Source organism: Eubalaena glacialis, chromosome 3, assembly GCF_028564815.1.
Source record: "Eubalaena glacialis isolate mEubGla1 chromosome 3, mEubGla1.1.hap2.+ XY, whole genome shotgun sequence".
Lineage (NCBI taxonomy): Eukaryota > Metazoa > Chordata > Mammalia > Artiodactyla > Balaenidae > Eubalaena > Eubalaena glacialis.
Window position 1 is genome coordinate 119011235 of NC_083718.1, and position 20307 is coordinate 119031541.

General features: G+C 37.8%; 1 protein-coding gene across 1 annotated transcript in view; it reads right to left on the minus strand.

Moving 5' to 3' along the window:
* Positions 1–20307, minus strand: part of CLCA1 (chloride channel accessory 1) — a 38090-nt gene that overhangs the window by 15819 nt on the left and 1964 nt on the right. Inside the window, exons 2-5 of the mRNA XM_061186373.1 lie at positions 17621–17761; positions 17303–17450; positions 14491–14596; positions 10305–10482 (exon numbers count right to left, since the gene is read on the minus strand). Coding sequence (XP_061042356.1) covers positions 10305–10482; positions 14491–14596; positions 17303–17450; positions 17621–17761 — 573 coding nt within the window. The remainder of the gene's footprint in view (positions 1–10304; positions 10483–14490; positions 14597–17302; positions 17451–17620; positions 17762–20307) is intronic.

The following is a 20307-nucleotide window of genomic DNA, read 5'->3' on the forward strand; positions in this document are numbered from 1 at the left end:
TGTCTCATTAAATTTGCTTCCTCAAAACTTAGCCCTATGTCTGATACACAAAAAAAGCTCAATATGTTTATTGTTTTTTTTAGTAACCTTTACCAACCTGTACGTCAGTGTTTCTTTAAATCTACAAAATGGCAGTAGTTGTTACACAAGAATTATATGAGAACGTATGCAATAAGGACAATACTAACACAGCCAATAAATGGTAGTGTCTTCCCCTTTCTTAAGCTTTATATCCCTAGCATTTGGGAGATTTAAAAAAGAGGCACAGTATACAAAGAAGGTATAACCTAGTTCCTCCTCTCAGTGATTTTACAGTATTATCATTCAATTAAAAATCCTAAATATCTGGGGTTCAAGTAGTTCAGAAAGTAATCATTAGCTGTAAAACACTTCTTTTTCTCTTTTTTTGCAGTTTTCAGATTGTTTTGGTAGTGTTTCCGTATTATCATTATAGCTACTTTTTAGGAAGGGAACCTGGAAAACTTTTGTGTAAACCCCAAGCAGAGGCTCCCAAACCTGACTGCGCATCAAATTTAACTGTGGTTAATTTAAAACAATCTCAGAGAGACCTTCAAGATGGCGGAGGAGTAAGACGTGGAGATCACCTTCCTCCCTACAAATACATCAGAACTACATCTACATGTGGAACAACTCCTACAGAACACCTACTGAACGCTGGCAGAAGACCTCAGACTTCCCAAAAGGCAAGAAACTCCTCACGTACCTGGGTAGGGCAAAAAACAAAAACAAAAAAACCCCAGAGATAACAGAATAGGGACAGGACCTACACCTCTGGGAGGGAGCTGTGAAGGAGGAAAAGTTTCCACACACTAGGAAGCCCCTTCACTGGTGGATATGGGGGGTGGCTGGGGGAAAGCTTCAGAGCCACAGAGGAGAGTGCAGCAACAGGGGTGCAGAGGGCAAAGTGGAGAGATTCCCACACAGAGGATCAGTGCCGACCACCACTCACCATCCTGAGAGGCTTGTTTGCTCACCCACCGGGGCAGGTGAGGGCTGGGAGCTGAGGCTCCAGCTTCAGCTAACCAGGAGGGAGTCGAGGAAAAACTTTGGACCTGCCTAAGAGGCAAGAGACCATTGTTTCAGGGTGTGCGAGGAGAGGGAATTCAGAGCACTGCCTAAACGAGGCAGTTTAGGCAGTGACGGGTGCAAGCCACGGCTATCAGCGCAGACCCCAGAGACAGGCATGAAATGCTAAGGCTGCTGCTACAGACACCAAGAAGCCTGTGTGCAAGCACAGGTCACTATCCACACCTCCCCTCCCAGGAGGCTGTGCAGCCTACCACTGCCAGGGTCCCATGATCCAGGAACAACTTCCCCAGGAGAACACATGGCGTGCCTCAGGCTGTTGCAACATCATGCTGGCCTCTGCCGCAGGCTCGCGCCGCATTCCATACCCCTCCCTCCCCCACGCCTGAGTGAGCCAGAGCCCCCTAATCAGCCACTACTTTAACCCTCTCCTATCTGGGTGAAGAACAGACGCCCTCCGGCAACTTACACACAGAGGTGGGGCCAAAACCAAAGCTGAACCCCAGGAGCTGTGCGAACAAAGAAGAGAAAGGGAAAATTCTCCCAGCAGCCTCAGGAGCAGCGGATTAAATCTCCACAATCAACTTGATGTACCCTGCATCTCTGGAATACCTGACTAGACAACAAATCATTCCAAAATTGAGGCAGTGGACTTTGGGAGCAACTGTACACTTGGGGTTTGCTTCTGCATCTAATTTGTTTCTGGTTTTATGTTTATCTTAGTTTAGTATTTATAGTTTATTATCATTGGTAGATTTGTTTATTGATTTGGTTGCTCTCTTCCTTTTATTTTTAAATATAGATTTTTTTTTCTTTTTCTCTTTTTCTGAGTGTGCATGTGTATGCTTCTTTGTGTGATTTTGTTTGTATAGCTTTGCTTTTACCATTTGTTCTAGGGTTCTCTCTGTCTGTTTTTTGTTTATTTGTTTGTTTTTGTATAGTTTTTAGCACTTGTTGTTATTGGTGGATTTGTTTTTTGGTTTGGTGGCTCGCTTCTTTCTTTCATTCTTTTTTTATATTTTTAATTTCTTTATTTTTCATAATTTCTTTAAATTTTTTATTTTAATAACTTTATTTTATTTTATTTCTTTTTTTTCTTTCTCTTTCTTTCTTTGTTTTTTTCTCCCTTTTCTTCTGAGCCATGTGGCTGACAGGGGCTTGGTGCTCCGGCTGGGTGTCAGGCATGTGTCTGTGAGGTGGGAGAGCCAAGTTCAGAACATTTGTCCACCAAAGACCTCCTGGTTCCACGTAACATCAAACAGCGAAAGCTCTCCCGGAGATCTCCATCTCAATGCTAAGACCCAGCTCCACTCAACGACCAGCAAACTACAGTGCTGGACACCCTATGCCAAACAACTAGCAAGACAGGAACACAACCCCACCCATTAGCAGAGAGGCTGCCTAAAATCATAATAAGGTCACAGACACCCCAAAACACACCACAGGATGTGGTCCTGCCCACCAGAAAGACAAGATCCAGCCTCATCCACCAGAACACAGGCACTAGTCCCCTCCACCAGGAAGCCTACACAACCCACTGAACCAACCTTAGCCACTGGGCAAACACCAAAAACACCAGGAACTACAAACCTGCAGCCTGAAAAAAGGAGAACCCAAACACAGCAAGTTAAGCAAAATAAGAAGACAGAGAAACACACAGCACATGAAGGAGCAAGGTAAAAATTCACCAGACCAAACAAATGAAGAGGAAATAGGCAGTCTACCTGAAAAAGAATTCAAAGTAACGATAGTAAAGATGATCCAAAATCTTGGAAATAGAATGGAGAAAATACAAGAAACATTTAACAAGGACCTAGAAGAACTAAAGAGCAAACAAACAATGATGAACAACACAATAAATGAAATTAAAAATTCTCTAGAAGGAATCAGTAGCAGAATAACTGAGGCAGAGGAACAGATAAGTGACCTGGAAGATAAAATAGAATAAAGAAAGAACAGAGCAGAAAAAAGAAAAAGGAATGAAAAGAATTGAGGACAGTCTCAGAGACCTCTGGGACAACATTAAACGCACCAACATTCGAATTATAGGGGTCCCAGAAGAAGAAGAGGAAAAGAAAGGGACTGAGAAAATATTTGAAGAGATTATAGTTGAAAACTTCCCTAATATGGGAAAGGAAATAATCAAGTCCAGGAAATGCAGAAAGTCCCATACAGGATAAATCCAAGGAGAAACACACCAAGACACATATTAATCAAACTACAAAAAATTAAATGCAAAGAAAAAATATTAAAAGTAGCAAGGGAAAAACAACAAATAACATACAAGGGAATCCCCATAAGGTTAACAGCTGATCTTTAGCAGAAACTCTGCAAGCCAGAAGGGAGTGGCAGGACCTATTTAAAGTGATGAAAGGGAAAATCCTACAACCAAGATTACTCTACCCAGCAAGGATCTCATTCAGATTTGACAGAGAAATTATAATCTTTACAGACAAGCAAAAGCTAAGAGAATTCAGCACCACCAAACCAGCATTACAGCAAATGCTAAAGGAACTTCTTTAGGCAGGAATCACAAGAGAAGGAAAAGACCTACAATAACAAACCAAAGCAATTAAGAAAATGGTAGTAGGAACATACATATCGATAACAACCTTAAATGTAAATGGATTAAATGCTCTAACTAAAAGACATAAACTGGCTGAATGGATACAAAAACAAATCCCGTATATATGCTGTCTACAAGAGACCCACTTCAGACCTAGGGACACATACAGACTGAAAGTGAGGGGATGGAAAAAGATATTCCATGCAAATGGAAGTCAAAAGAGAGCTGGAATAGCAATACTCATATCAGACAAAACAGACCTTAAAATAAAGACTATCACAAGAGACAAAGAAAGACACTACATAATGATCAAGGGATCAATCCAGGAAGAAGATATAACAATTGTAAATATTTATGCACCCAACATAGGAGCACCTCAATACATAAGGCAAATGCTAACAGCCATAAAAGGGAAATTGACAGTAACACAATCATAGTAGGGGACTTTAACACCCCACTTTCACCAATGGACAGATCATCCAAAATAAAAATAAATAAGGAAACACAATCTTTAAATGATACATTAAACAAGGTGGACTTAATTGATATTTATAGGATATACCATCCAAAAACAACAGAATACACTTTCTTCTCTTGTGCTCATGGAATATTCTCCAGGGTAGATCATACCTTAGGTCACAAATTAAGCCTTGGCAAATTTATTAATATTGAAATCATATCAAGTAACTTTTCCAGCCACAATGCTATGAGACTAGAGATCAATTGCAGGAAAAAATCTGTAAAATATACAGACACATGGAAGCTAAAAAATACACTACTAAATAACCAAGAGATCACTGAGTAAATCAAACAGGAAATCAAAAAATACCTAGAAACAAGTGACAATGAAAACACGACAACCCAAAACCTACGGGATGCAGCAAAAGCAGTTCTAAGAGGGAAGTTTATAGCAATACACTCCTACGTCAAGAAACAAGAAACATCTCAAATAAACAACCTAACCTTACACCTAAAGCAATTAGACAAAGAAGAACAAAAAAACCCCAAAGTTAGCAGAAGGAAAGAAATCATAAAGATCATGTCAGAAATAAATGAAAAAGAAATGAAGTAAATGATAGCAAAGATCAGTAAAACTATAAGCTGGTTCTTAGAGAAGATAAACAAAATTGATAAACCATTAGCCAGACTCATTGAGAAAAAAAAAGGGAGAAGACTCAAATTAATAGAATTAGAAATGAAAAAGGAGAAGTAACAACTGACACTGCAGAAATACAAAGGATCATGAGAGATTACTACAAGCAACTATATGCCAATAAAATGGACAACCTGTAAGAAATGGACAAATTCTTAGAAAAGCACAACCTTCTGAGACTGAACCAGGAAGAAATAGAAATATAAACAGTCCAATCACAAGCACTGAAATTGAGACTGTGATTAAAATCTTCCAACAAACAAAAGTCCAGGACCAGATGGCTTCACAGGAGAATTCTATCCAACATTTAGAGAAGAGCTAACACCTATCCTTCTCAAACTCTTCTAAACTATAGCAGAGGAAGGAACACTCCCAAACTCATTCTACGAGGCCACCATCACCCTGATACCAAAACCAGACAATGATGTCACAAAAGAAGAAAACTACAGGCCAATATCACTGATGAACATAGGTGCAAAAATCCTCAACAAAATACTAGCAAACAGAATCCAACAGCACATTAAAAGGATCATACACCATGATCAAGTGGGGTTTATCCCAGGAATGCAAGGATTCTTCAATATATGCAAATCAATCAATGTGATAAACCATATTAACAAACTGAAGGAGAAAAACCATCTGTTCATCTCAATAGATACGGAAAAAGCTTTCGACAAAATTCAACACCCATTTATGGTAAAAACCGTCCAGAAAGTAGGCATAGAGGGAACTTACCTCAACATAATAAAGGCCACATATGACAAACCCACAGCCAACATCGTTCTCAATGGTGAAAAACTGAAACCATTTCCTCTAAGATCAGGAACAAGACAAGGGTGCCCACTCTCACCACTATTGTTCAACATAGTTTTGGAAGTTTTAGCCTCAGCAAACAGAGAAGAAAAAGAAATAAAAGGAATCCAAATCGGAAAAGAAGAAGTAAAGCTGTCACTGTTTGCAGATGACATGATACTATACATAGAGAATCCTAAAGATGCTACCAGAAAACTACTAGTGCTAATCAATGAATTTGGTAAAGTAGCAGGATACAAAACTAATGCACAGAAATCTCTTGCATTTCTATACACTAATGATGAAAAATCTGAAAGAGAAATTAATGAAACACTCCCCTTTACCATTGCAACAAAAAGAGTAAAATACCTAGAAATAAACCTTCCTAAGGAGACAAAAGACCTGTATGCAGAAAACTATAAGACACTGATGAAAGAAATTAAAGATGATACAAACAGATGGAGAGATATACCATATTCTTGGATTGGAAGAATCAACATTGTGAAAATGACTCTACTACCCAAAGCAATCTACAGATTCAGTGCAATCCCTATCAAATTATCAATGGCATTTTTCACAGAATTAGAACAAAAAATTTTACAATTTGTATGGAAACACAAAAGACACCGAATAGCCAAAGCAATCTTGAGAAAGAAAAACGGAACTGGAGGAATCAGGCTCCCAGACCTCAGAGTATACTACAAAGCTACAGTAATCAAGACAGTATGGTACTGGCACAAAAACAGAAATATAGATCCATGGAACAGGATAGAAAGCCCAGAGATAAGCCCACGCACATATGGTCACCTTATTTTTGATAAAGGAGGCAAGAAGATACAATGGAGTAAAGACAGCCTCTTCAATAAGTGGTGCTGGGAAAACTGGACAGCTACATGTAAAAGAATGAAATTAGAACACTCCCTAACACCATACACAAAAATAAACTCAAAATGGATTAAAGACCTAAATGTACAGCCAGACACTATAAAACTCTTAGAGGAAAACATAGGCAGAACACTCTATGACATAAGTCACAGCAAGATCCTTTTTGACCCACCTCCTAGAGAAAGGGAAATAAAAACACAAATAAACAAATGGGACCTAATGAAACTTAAAAGCTTTTGCACAGCAAAGGAAACCATAAACAAGACCAAAAGACAACCCTCAGAATGGGAGAAAATACTTGTAAATGAAGCAACTGACAAAGGATTAATCTCCAAGATTTACAAGCAGCTCATGCAGCTCAATAACAAAAAAACGAACAACCCAATCCAAAAATGGGCAGATGACCTAAATAGACATTTCTCCAAAGAAGATATACAGATTGCCAACAGACACATGAAAGAATGCTCAACATCATTAATCATTAGAGAAATGCAAATCAAAACTACAATGAGATATCATCTCACACCGGTCAGATTGGCCATCATCAAAAAATCTAGAAACAATAAATCCTGGAGAGGGTGTGGAGGAAAGGGAACACTCTTGCACTGTTGGTGGGAATGTAAATTGATACAGCCACTATGGAGAACAGTATGGAGGTTCCTTAAAAAACTACAAATAGAGCTACCATACGACCCAGCAATCCCACTGCTGGGCATATACCCTGAGAAAACCATAGTTCAAAAAGAGTCATGTACCAAAATGTTCATTGCAGCTCTATTTACAATAGCCAGGACCTGGAAGCAACCTAAGTGTCCATCATCGGATGAATGGATAAAGAAGATGTGGCACATATATACAATGGAATATTACTCAGCCATAAAAAGAAATGAAATGGAGGTATTTGTAATGAGGTGGATGGAGTTAGAGTCTGCCATACAGAGTGAAGTAAGTCAGAAAGAGAAAAACAAATACAGTATGCTAACACATATATATGGAATCTAAGGAAAAAAAAAAAAAAAAGGCCATGAAGAACCTAGTGGCAAGACGGGAATAAAGACACAGACCTACTAGAGAATGGACTTGAGGATATGGGGAGGGGGAAGGGTGAGATGTGACAGGGTGAGAGAGTGTCATGGACATATATACACTACCAAATGTACAATAGATAGCTAGTGGGAAGCAGCCGCATAGCACAGGGAGATCAGCTCGGTGCTTTGTGACCACCTCGAGGGGTGGGATGGGGAGGGTGGGAGGGAGGGAGATGCAAGAGGGAAGAGATATGGGAACATATGTATATGTATAACTGATTCACTTTGTTATAAAGCAGAAACTAACACACCATTGTAAAGCAATTATACTTCAATAAAGATGTTTAAAAAAAACAAAAAACAAAAATAAACAAATGGGACCTAATGAAACTTCAAAGCTTTTGCACAGCAGAGGAAACCATAAACAAAACGAAAAGACAACCCTCAGAATGGGAGAAAATATTTGCAAACGAAGCAACTGACAAAGGACTAATCTCCAAAATTTACAAGCAGCTCATGCAGCTCAAAATAAAAAACAAAACAACCCAATCCAAAAATGGGCAGAAGACCTAAACAGACATTTCTCCAAAGAAGATTTCCAACAAACACATGAAAGAATGCTCAACATCACTAATTACTAGAGAAATGCAAGTCAAAACTACAATGAGGTATCACCTCACACCGGTCAGAATGGCCATCATCAAAAAGTCTACAAATAATAAATGCTGGAGAGGGTGTGGAGAAAAGGGAACCCTCTTGCACTGTTGGTGGGAATGCAAATTGATACAGCTGCTATGGAGAACAGTATGGAGGTTCCTTAAAAAACTGAAAATTGAACTACCATACGATCCAGCAATCCCACTACTGGGCATATACCCTGAGAAAACTGTAATTCAAAAAGAGTCATGTACCACAAAGTTCACTGCAGCTCTATTTACAATAGCCAGGACATGGAAGCAACCTAAGTGTCCATCAACAGATAAATGGATAAAGAAGATGTGGCACATATATACAATGGAATATTACTCAGCCATAAAAAGAAACGAAATTGAGTTATTTGTAGTGAGGTGGATGGACCTAGAGTCTGTAATACAGAGTGAAGTAAGTCAGAAGGAGAAAAACAAATACCGTATGCTAACACATATATATGGAATCTAAAAAAAAAAAAAAAAAATGGTTCTGAAGAACCTAGGGGCATGACAGGAATAAAGATGCAGACGTAGAGAATGGACTTGAGGACACGGGGAGGGGGAAGGGTAAGCTGGGACGAAGTGAGAGAGTGGCATGGACATATATATACTACCAAATCTAAAATAGATAGCTATGAGAAGCAGCCGCATAGCACAGGGAGATCAGCTCGGTGCTTTCTGACCACCCAGATGGGTGGGATAGGGAGGGTGGGAGGGAAATGCAAGAGGGAGGAGATATGGGGATATATGTATATGTATAGCTGATTCACTTTGTTATAAAGCAGAAACTAACACACCACTGTAAAGCAATTATACTCCAATAAAGATGTTAAAAAAAAAATCTGGTCCCCCTCTTGGAAGTTTCTGAATTATCCTGGAAATAGACTGCAAAGCCAGACTGAAGGATGGCCCTAGTGAACCATGGTGTATCACATTTTTTAAACTTATGCTATATTGTTATAGACAGACTCTTGCAAGTTACTTCACTCTTACACCAAAAGGAAAACATAATTTTATGAAAGAGACTGGAAGATAAGAGGCGCTCCCCACTAAAGTAAGTTAACTGATGCATTTGTCTTAGTTTGTGCAAATTTGCTGATGTATATGTTTGACATTAGTAAAGATAATTTGTCAAGTTTATTTTATCACCAGTTGGTCACATAAAAAATCATTGAGAAATGCAGTCTCCAACTTACAATGGTTCAACTTATGATTTTTTGACTTTATTGTGGTGCAAAAGCAATACACATTCAATAGAAACCATACCTCGAATTTTGAATTTTGATCTTTTCCTGCGCTAGTGGTATGCGGTATGATACTCTCTGGTGATGCTGGCTATTGGCAGCAAGCCGAACATAGCTTCTAGTCAACCATAGGATCATGAGGGTAAATAACCAATATACTTACAACCATTCTGTTTTTCACTTCTGTACAGTATTTAATAAATTACATGACATATTCAACACTTTATTATACAATAGACTCTGTGTTAGATGATTTTGCCCAACTAAAAACTAATGTAAGTGTTCTGAGCATGTGTAAGGCAGGCTAGGCTAAGCTATGATGTTTCGTAGGTGAGGTACAATAAATGCATTTTCAACTTGAGATATTTTCAACTTACAATGGGCTGGAGGAAGATCTGTATTTTAAAACTACTTACAGCTATTAAAACTATGTACAAGCTCCCTAAAGGCAACAACACTGCTAAAAAGATAGAAAATTTTAGTTAACAACCAAAAGCAAATATGCAGGCCGAAAAGAGATCTCTGAAAGTTAAATTAAAGGCTACTGATCATGTTCTTATTACTAATAACAGGAAGTGCCTGTTCCCCCTGGATAAATTTCTTGTTTAACTAATTCTTGTGTTTGTCTGCCTTTAAGGATATTTGAAGTAGTTCTAAGCCCTTAAACTAAAAGCTAGTGGGAGGGAGATGATGGAGAAGCAAAAAATGGACCTAAGGAAGGGGTCTGAGGAAGATAGGACTTTATCCCTGATTTTGTTCTCCCGGCTTGTTCCACAGAGATCAGCTGTTCTCTGATGACTTCCTAACATTTGACCTTTTCTTGCAGCATCTGGGATAAAAACCTCACTAAATTCATAAGTGTCAAGAAAAAAAGAAAAACAAAAGGAACAAAGCACTTACAGAACGAATATTTTGTGAATACATTATGGAAGCCTTCTCAGTCTGAACTTCATCAGGTATGAACTCACATCCTTTTTCGTACAGTCCTGTTACTCTGTCGGATTTGCATGTTTGGGTGACACAGCTTCCTCCTTGACACTTCTGTAGTACATTTTTACCAGTAATAGTTGCCGAACATCTGAAAATATATTAAGGTTAGATGTTTAGGTGATATAATTTAGAAGTGTTGGACTCTGTGGTCAGGTTCTACAGATGGCTTTGTCTACGATTTCCTTTCATAATTCAAGAAATAAATCCCTTAAATAGCAAAATTATTAAATTCTCATTAGAGTAATTTCTGTTTGCCAGAAAGTATCTGAGGGGTTCCCAAAATGATATCAGAATGTGTTTCTATGCAGCAGAAAAGCTAAGGCTGGCTTACAGCTACTGTTAAGAATGAATAAGGATCAAAGTCCTAAGGCACTTCCTAATCTAGTCCTCTTGTCCCTGGAAAATCAGGAGCCCTCTTTTGTTTACCTCAAAAATTTTGCTGACATTTTTTGTTTGTTTGTTTTGATCTAACTAGTTTACGTCATACAGTTTTTGCATAGTTCTTGTGTGTTCATAGGTATATTAGATTTTTCTTTACACGCTTATGACTTTTGTCACTATTATAAATGGAGTACTTTTCACCCACATCTTATTTTATGAGTATATAAATAATATATGAACACTATAGGAAATTTGGAAAATAGCAAAAAAGTATAAAGAAGAGAAGAAAAAAAAAATCATGTCCCACTGTCAGAGATAAACTACTGTTAGCATATTGAAGCATTTCCTTCTCTATGTATCAGCGTAACATTCTACGTATAGCTTTGCTTCTTGATCTTAAAAAACTTAGTATTTTAGTACATTTAAATTGTAATGTATTGTTATAATTCATAATATTCTTTCAAAATATGATTTTAATAATTTCATATTTTGATACTACAACATGAATTTAGCCTAATTTACTTCATTTTGTTCCCCCCCCCAAAATTTTTCAGTGCTAAAAATAAAACTTCCATGAATAAATAAAATGTCACATAAAATTTTGACTCTGTTTCCAAGTTTGCTACATGACTGACTCCCAGAATAAATGATCAGACCCAGAAGTTTGAACATTTCAAAGCCTGTTGATAGAGCTCATTCTATCATTTCCTTTAAAATGGATTGTGAAACATGAAATTACTGGAGCAAGAAATAGAAAACATTTTTAGAGATTTGATATGTGTCACCAAATTGCTTTCCAGAAACGTTATGCTGGTTTATTCCTCTAATAACCATCTATGGGAGCACTCATCCCACTGACAGTCACTTACTAGGTAATAAACGATTCTCATCTTTGTCAAATTTGCGCCTCTTTGATTACTAGTAAGTCTGAACAGTTTTACATTCTTACTGGCCATTTTTATTTCTTCCTTTGTAAATTATTCTTCTCCTGCGTCTATTTTTCTATTAGGGTGTTATTGTTTTCCTACTGGTTTTCAAAAGTTCTTTATGTGTTATAATACTAAGTTTTTAGAAGCCTGTTTTTTTTAATTTTTGCAAATATCTTTTTCTGTTTCTTATTTTTTAGTTTAGTTTATGTTTGACTTACATGCAACAAAATTTTTAATTTATATGTAGCCAAATTTATTATTCTTTTAGTTATGTCTTTTTCCAATTCTTGAATGTATAGAAAGACCTTCACCATATAGGAGTTTGATATGTATTAATGTTCTTCTAGTTTTCATTATGGTTTTATTTTTTATATTTAATGAGTCTATCCAATTGAAAGAGGGTCTGTTAATTTTTCCCTCCACATAGTTAAAAATTGTCCTGACATCTTAAGAAATATTGTCTTTCCTTGTAGATTTATAATTCTAGCTGTATTAAATAGTAAATTATTGTGTAAGTGTCTGTCAGTTCACATTGTTTTAATTAACATAGCTTTATTGTATATTTAAAATTCAATGAGAAAAATTTCCTTTATACCTATTCTTTTTCGAAAATGTTCTCAGGTACTATCTAATGAATAAACTCTGGGACTTTAAAATGAGGTAAAAATAGAAGTACTTTTGATTAGAGTTTTATAAAACCTATATATTAATTGGGGTTGGATTTACATATTCCATGAATTGAAAATCTCTCGTTTAATCTTGATTTTCTTTTAAATTCTTTAGAAGGATTTTATGCTATGGTTTTCTTCAAATACAACTTTCACGTTTCTTAGAGTTTTCTTCAAATATCTCTGGTTGCCTTATTGACTTCCCTTATCAATTTTAATTTCTATTTTTTCCCTCAGACTTTCTAAGTGGACCACATATCATCTGCCTAGAAGCAATTTTCTCTCTCCCTTTCTAGTAAGCCCCCCTCTTTTAACCTCCCCAACATATTATTGCATTGGCTACAACTTTCTAAACAAGATTGGATAACTGCTAACAGTGCCCACTCTTATCTTATTCCTGGGAACGTCTAGTGATTCCCTATTCAATATGAGGTAGGCAGTTGGCTTTCAATTGATGTTTTCTGCATCATATTAAGGAAGCCTTCTATTGTGGGCAGTACTGTCATTTTTGTAATTGTTTCTAGGCCTTAAAAGTAATTTAAAAATTTGGTAGATAAGCAATAAATGCTATTTGTATAATAAGATTTATCGTTAAGAGGACATGGTAATCATGTCAGTTTTGCAAATGTTATCTGTGGAAGGATGGACATGCTGTATATGTAGATATTTCTGGAATATCCCTAGGAAGGAATAGGTACTAACCAGCTTTTCTCTCAAGGGGATATACAGTGTCTGTCTGGAAGCTTAGCCAGGCGAAGTGGGAAAGGCAGATGTCAGGGTTGAATGGCATCCGTGGGCTGAGATTTGAGAGGTCCATCCAACATATGATCGCGTCAGGGGAGTGGCCCTGGGGAGTGGTGTCTGCGGTGCGGAGGGAACAAGCCAATCAGGTAGACTGTGTACGGCTCTGGGAAGCACTTAGTGTCTTTTTATACCTAAAGTGACATAAGAGTGAGGGAAAATATCATGGTAGTGGACCAAGCTGACAGAGTTTGAATGTAATAAAGAAAGGGGAAAATGGAGAGCAGTAATGCTCCTGTGGGAGAAAGGGGAAGCCAAGGCTGATCTCTGAGCCCAGTGCAGCTTCCCTTGGAAACTGTGCTGAATAAAGACAGTAACCAAACCAAAGCTGAGTGTGTCTCCTTAAACAGCCATCAGGGGAGTAGAACTGGAAGCAAAAGTGAAGAGGCGTGTTGTGCCAGCTCTAGTCTTTAAAAAGAGGTGGTTGTTTTTAACTGAGGCATAAATGTGCAAGCTTATCAAATTCCTTTTCAGAATCTGTTGGAATAATCATTTAATTTTCTTTTTTTACTTGATATACTATATTAATTACTTACCTAATATCATAGCATTTTCAGACTTCTGGAAGACATCCTTCTTGGCCTTAGTGTGTTTGTTATTCCCTTAATTATGCTAGGTGTAACTTACTATCCTTTTATTTAAAACCTTTTTAGAAAGCTTTATCTACAGAATTCTTTTTCATGCCATCTGTCAGGTTTTAGTATCTGAATTATGCTAGCTCTCCAAAATAAATTGGGGAGTTCCCTTTTACGTTTGTACTAAAGCAGTTTGTTCCCTGAAACTCTTGATTGCAAGAACTCACCCATAAAATCACAGCAGCAGAGGTACTTTCTAAGTGTTCATTTTGCTTCCTATTGACACCATACAAGGTTGTATTCAAATTGGGAGAAGTTTTCTGTTTTGTTTTAACATTTGGACTGTCTTCCAGCTAAATTCCACAGTCTCTCCCAGGCCCATTCAAACTGACATAGTTCACACAGATAGTATTCTACTCTCAATGCACTGAAGCTTTGTTTATGTCACTGATTATGATACAGGAAGATGGAGATACTGAACGTAGCACCTGTGGATTTCTTCTAGTTGTACACACACACACAAAGAGGCAAATGATTTGTAGCTGCAGAGTAGAGAATTCAACTAATTAAGACACTTGTAAAGTGAACAAAAGTAGTAGTTTTATGGGAATCTAAAAAAGACGGCACTAAGAGTGAGAGAGAGAAAATAAGACAAAAGACTGACATTTTTAAAGTAATAATTCAAGACAAAATTTTTTGCAATTTAAAATAGTTTGTGAAAAGTTAATCAAAGTATACATACATTACTGGTTTTTTTCTTCTATTGGATAAGTAGAATTTCTGGTCATTATCGTACTCATTAAATACTCCCCATCGTAGATGAGCCCATTCATGGACAAATACCCTTCCTGTGAAAAAGTATTTTAAACACCTGATTACAATAAGAATGGTAAAATTACCCTCTTAAACTGAGAGAAAGTAATTCCTCTGAATGTTATTATGCTTTGCTATGTTTTTTTTTTTTAATTAAAGTTTTGATTTCTTTAGAAGGAACAATCTGATACGACAATTGCACATTTCTGTAAAATATGACTATTTATTTTGGATTATCAAGTGTCAGTTAGGTACCTAGTAAGTGCAAGGCAGCTATTCATACAGTGATAAAACAATTGCCCTGTCCTCACATAGCTCATGGTCTAGCAGATGACACACATCATTTTAGATACCTATAATCCTTAGGGATGCAAGTGTAATGATGGAGGTCAGCACAGGCTGACCTATAGGGCAGCCAGGGCGGCATCCCCAATAGGTCCTTCTCCCTAATGACTCATATGTGGACAAACCTCAAGCCCTGCCTACTCCACATCTGCCTTTTTTTTTCTTTGACCTATTCTCATCTTTCCAGTCTCACTGCCAGTTACTTCTGAACTACTGCAACACTCACTCAACTGGCCTCCATGTCTCCAGTCTTCAATGACTCCACTATGGTGCGCAGGGTTAAGTCCAACTTTTCAACATGCGTACAAGGTCCCTGATGATTCAGGCCCTATTCCTCTCTGCAGCCATATTTCTTGCTCCTCTCCACCCACTTCCAAAACTCCATAATGACAATGGATTCTTGAACTCCTTTTACTTTCTAGAGCCGCATCATGCTCTTGCTCATCTCTGGTCATTTTTACATATTTTTCCTCGGCTTGGAATACTCTCTCCCTATCTCTGACTGAATAACTCCTACTCTTCTTTCAATATTAGGCTTATATCCACCTAGAAGCCTTCTCTGACATCCTCAAGCTAGTCCAGGTACCCCTCCTTATCACTTTCATTATATTCCATTATGGTGTTTATCATGTTATATTGTCATTGCTTCTTTTTTTAAAAAATTTTTATTTATTTATTTATTTATTTATTTATGGCTGTGTTGGGTCTTTGTTTCTGTGAGAGGGCTTTCTCCAGTTGCGGCAAGCGGGGGCCACTCTTCATCGCGGTGCGCGGGCCTCTCATTATCGTGGCCTCTCTTGTTGCGGAGCACAGGCTCCAGACGCGCAGGCTCAGTAATTGTGGCTCACGGGCCCAGTTGCTCTGCGGCATGTGGGATCTTCCCAGACCAGGGCTCGAACCCGTGTCCCCTGCATTGGCAGGCAGATTCTCAACCACTGCGCCACCAGGGAAGCCCCTGTCATTGCTTCTTACTTGCCATTCTCTCACTACAGACTCCTATCTCCATGAGAACAGGTACCATGACTTCTTCACTGTCATGTCTTGGCACATACTGTCTAGAACTTAATAGATACTCAGTGAGTATTTGTTAAATTTGGATGAATGTTAGTGACTTATGTACAGCTCAGTTTTTCTGGAATGTAAATTCCCAGGTAGGCTGAATTTGGAAGGTTAAGTGAGGAGGTGCATGTTAAGTAACCCTAGTATCTCACATTAAGGATTTTAGATTGTTCTCACTGCTAGGGAACAACTGATGGCCTCTTAAAGGTAAGGGAAGATTGTGAAGTAGCAGGCGTGGTGTCGTAGTACAGAAAGGAGAGAGTATAAAGGAATGACATTGTATATGGTGACCTTGATGGCTGGAGTGGGCCCAGGAGTGGGTTGGAGCAGCTAAGTAAATCAGTTCAACACATATTTATTGAGCTATACATTGGCAATTTTCTGTTCGTGTTATGGAGGTGTTGTAAAAGAACAACAAAGAGGTGTGTTTGTTGGACACTTCTTTCTGATAAGGTCTGTAAAAGTGCTCTAGGGTATTTGGGGGTGGGGCATGCAGGCACCAGCGCTATTTTGTTTGCTTGTTTGTTTTCTCTGCCTTGCCTATTTAAATGAAGAAAATCAAATTTGTTCTAATCTTTTCAAAGTGGTAAAGAAACCTAGTACAAGTTATTAGTTAACCTAATTAGTTAATACTAATCACACTTGATTATACTTGGAAAGTACATATTATATATACTCCATTGCTGGTTTCTTTTCATCTTTTCTCCAAAGATTGCTCTATTTGGTTCATATGGGAATGCTAAATGATATTTTGTGAAGGAAAATTTGATTTTTTCTTTAGTCACATAGTTTTGAGAGCTAAACAGCAAGGATATTCTGTCTGATACTCAAAGTGAGGTCCAAGATCAGGCAGTATCAGCATTACCTGGGAGCTTGTTAAAATGCAGATTCTTGAGTCCTACCCCACACCTACTGAATCAGAATCATTTTAACAATCCGTTTATAGTATGAACGCACATTGAAGTCTGAAAACGTTATGCATCTCTGCCATCTGGTGGCCACTACCTGAATTGCAGGCAGGAGGTTTAATTTGTTCAGGTGTCTCCCCACAGAGCAATAGAAACCCAACATTACATATTAAACTATTTTAGAGTTATTATCTGATACTAATCTGAAAATTAAAAATATACTTACACACATATATATGCAGAATATGAAGAAAATAAATTTCTAACAGAGAAATGCACTATTTGGAATCTGTTTTACATGAAAGAAACATACTATAATAGTCTATTTTATGTTCTTACTCAGAAAGATAATGCTATTGTTTATCCATTTGCAACATAAAATTATTAAATTATGAGAAATATAGCAGAATATTTCATCTCTACCCATACCTTGTGATCCATATTGAAGCAACTTTTTTCCTGCTAGGAACCCAGGAGTCAGATAAATTTTACTACCCTTTTCTCCACAGCCTCCCATATGCTCAGTATAGGGTCCATCGTTACCTGGTGGATTAGGTTCAGCAACCAGAACATCAGCCTGAAATTTAAGAAAAAGTTTTCGTCATTACAAAATTTCAGCAAATGAATTTACCTTACTTCACACCAGCATATTTTGAAACAATTTTATTTGATTCTAGAATATTTTGATGAAAAAAATCTGAGTCACAAAAGAAAACCAAATTTGAAAAAAGAACTTGATATTCTCACATTTTTGTAGGTCTCAAGTTTGGGTTTCACATATTCAGGTTTTGTGTTCCAATTTTGAGGAATCAAAATGGCAACATTTTTGAAATAGAATCTTTTTTCTGTAGCTTCAAACAGATATGGAGATGCCTCAGTCACCATATCCTGGTCAGGAGAGGGGGAACATAAACAAGAGCATTTAATGACAGAAAAAAAGATGAAATTACCAATTATTCAAATTTACATCTGTATCTCACATTTCCAAAAACTAGCTATTTATCAAGCTTGGAAGAGGAGATTATTTTGTTAATAATAATAGCTAGACTTTTTTGAGATTTTTTACCACATGCTCTGTGTCACAGTGTAATGGTTGACAGTGAAGACTCCAGAAGCAGACACTAATCCCAGCTGCACCACTTATGGTGGGACATCAGAAATTTCCTTGAGGGAGTTCCCTGGCAGTCCAGTGGTTAGGACTCGGCGCTTTCACTGCTGGGGCCTGGGTTCGATCCCTGGTTGGGGAACTAGAATCCCACAAGCCTCGTGGCGTGGCCAAAAAAAAAGAAAGGAAAGAAATTTCCTTGAGCCCTCCTGAGCCTCAGTTTCCCCATTTATAAAATGGAAAATATTACAGTGACCAGCTCATAAGGTTGTTGTGAGGATCAAATGAAGTCAAGAAAGCATTTGGAACCATGTTTACTTAGCACAAGTGCTTATCAAATATTAGCTCTTAGTTTCATTTTATATGATCCTTTGAGGGTCAGTGAACCTTTAAGGGAGAAACTGAGAACTAGAGAGTATTAGTCTCAATATCTCACACCAAGTAGTAGTGGAGAGAAACTCAAATTAAAATGAATACAACTTCAACACCTGCTGACTCCTGTAATAATTTGGGGGCTAACTAAATGTTATGATAGTATTTGTTTTTAGTATAGCACTAAGTGTTAGATATAAGGAAGTGGCATAAGTATATAATCTCTTTTCAAATTATGCCTAAATTTATTTCTCTAAAACAAAAGAGCTGTAGTGTTAAATTATAAATGCCTCTGCAGATTCCCTGAGATGCATCATGACAAGATAGTATTGATAGAAAGGGTATTACAAGATATTTATTATAGAAAGGGAAATTGGGTCTATTAGGGCTGAAAATCATTGAGAAACACAAAAGTGAGTGTAGACAGAGGGAAGAAGAGGACTGAAGACTGAGCTCCAGGAGCCCCAGTATTCAGAAGTGGGAAGAGGAAGAGCCAGCAAAGGAGACTCAGAAGGAGCAGCTGGTGCACGGGAAGGAAATCAGAAGGCAGAGGGTGCGAGTGTTTCAGGAAGGAGAGAGTGATCATCCGAGTTGAATGCTGCTGAGCAATCAAGGAAGATGAGGACTCAGAACTGAGCAATGAATTTGGCAACCTGAGTAAACCATTTTGTGGAATGGAGACAACAGCTCCATATGACTGAATTCAAGAGGGCGGGAGGTGAGGAAGCAGAGGCAGTGAAAACAGACAACGGGTCAAGAAGTTTTTCTACAAATTAAAAGGGAATTGAGAAATGAAGCAGTAGATGAAGGAAGACTACAGGGCAAGGGAGTTTGTTTGTTTTTTTAATGGGAACTATTATATGTATATGCTAATGGAAAAAAAAAACTGATAATACAAGAGAAAAAAGGGATCATTGCTGGAGGAAAGTCCTTGCTGGAATAGACCAGAGTGACTAGGCTCCGATGTCTAGGAGGTTGGCCTTAGGAGCAGAAACAATTCATCACTGTATGGGGAAATAGTACTTGGGTACTGATGCAGGGGTGAATCCTGCTCTGTTGCTTGCTAATGGGTTAAACTTGCGGAATTTATTTTGTCTCTCTGAGCTTCAGTTTCCAACCTTTCACATGGTGATAATAATGGTTACCTTGCTAGTTTTATAAAAGCTCTCCAAATGATTTGCATCTCCTTCCAAAAAAAGCCAGATTTTAAACAATTGCTAGGAGAATTTAACATTGTATAATTTTTTAAAATAAAAATACTGAGCCAATATCACCAGAAAGTTGAAAAGTAGGTATAAAACTTCCTATGTTAGAGTATTATATTACAATTTGACTTGTGAAATGTAAATTGTCAGTGTCTCCTAGGAAGACGACTAAGCAGCATGAAATGTCTTCTTTGTTTTAACAGAAACATTAATAACGAATCTTTGCTTTGGCATCTGTTCCATATTTTGAGAAAGTGACCTCATATCCAAAAAGACACTTAAGCTTTTGAGGTTTGAAGAATGTTGAGGATGAAGTTTATAGGATGGGCTGGTAATTCCTTAAGGATAGGGATAGTATATTGTTCACCACTGGATTCCTGGTACCTGACATAATGTAAATGCTCTGTAAATATTTCTTGGACTAAGGAACAAATGAATGAATGAAGAGGTTATAATGAGGGGCAAACTGTCCAGGAGCGCTAAGACCGAAGATGCCTGGGTTCCCATACATTGAGGAGGCCCCAAACGACTCCTGTTGTTTATCTTTCTTGTGTGGTGTGTGTGTGAGAGAGAGCGAGAGAGCGCTTCTCCCTGATTCTCACTCCCTCATCTTATGACCTGTGCTCCCACTGGTTATGCAATACTGATGAGAGGGTAGTCTCCATGGATGGAACTGCCGCAGCGCCACCCGCCGGTATTGTAGGTGGAGAGACGCTCGGACTGCTCTGCTGAAGCAAGTACGGTATTTAAGA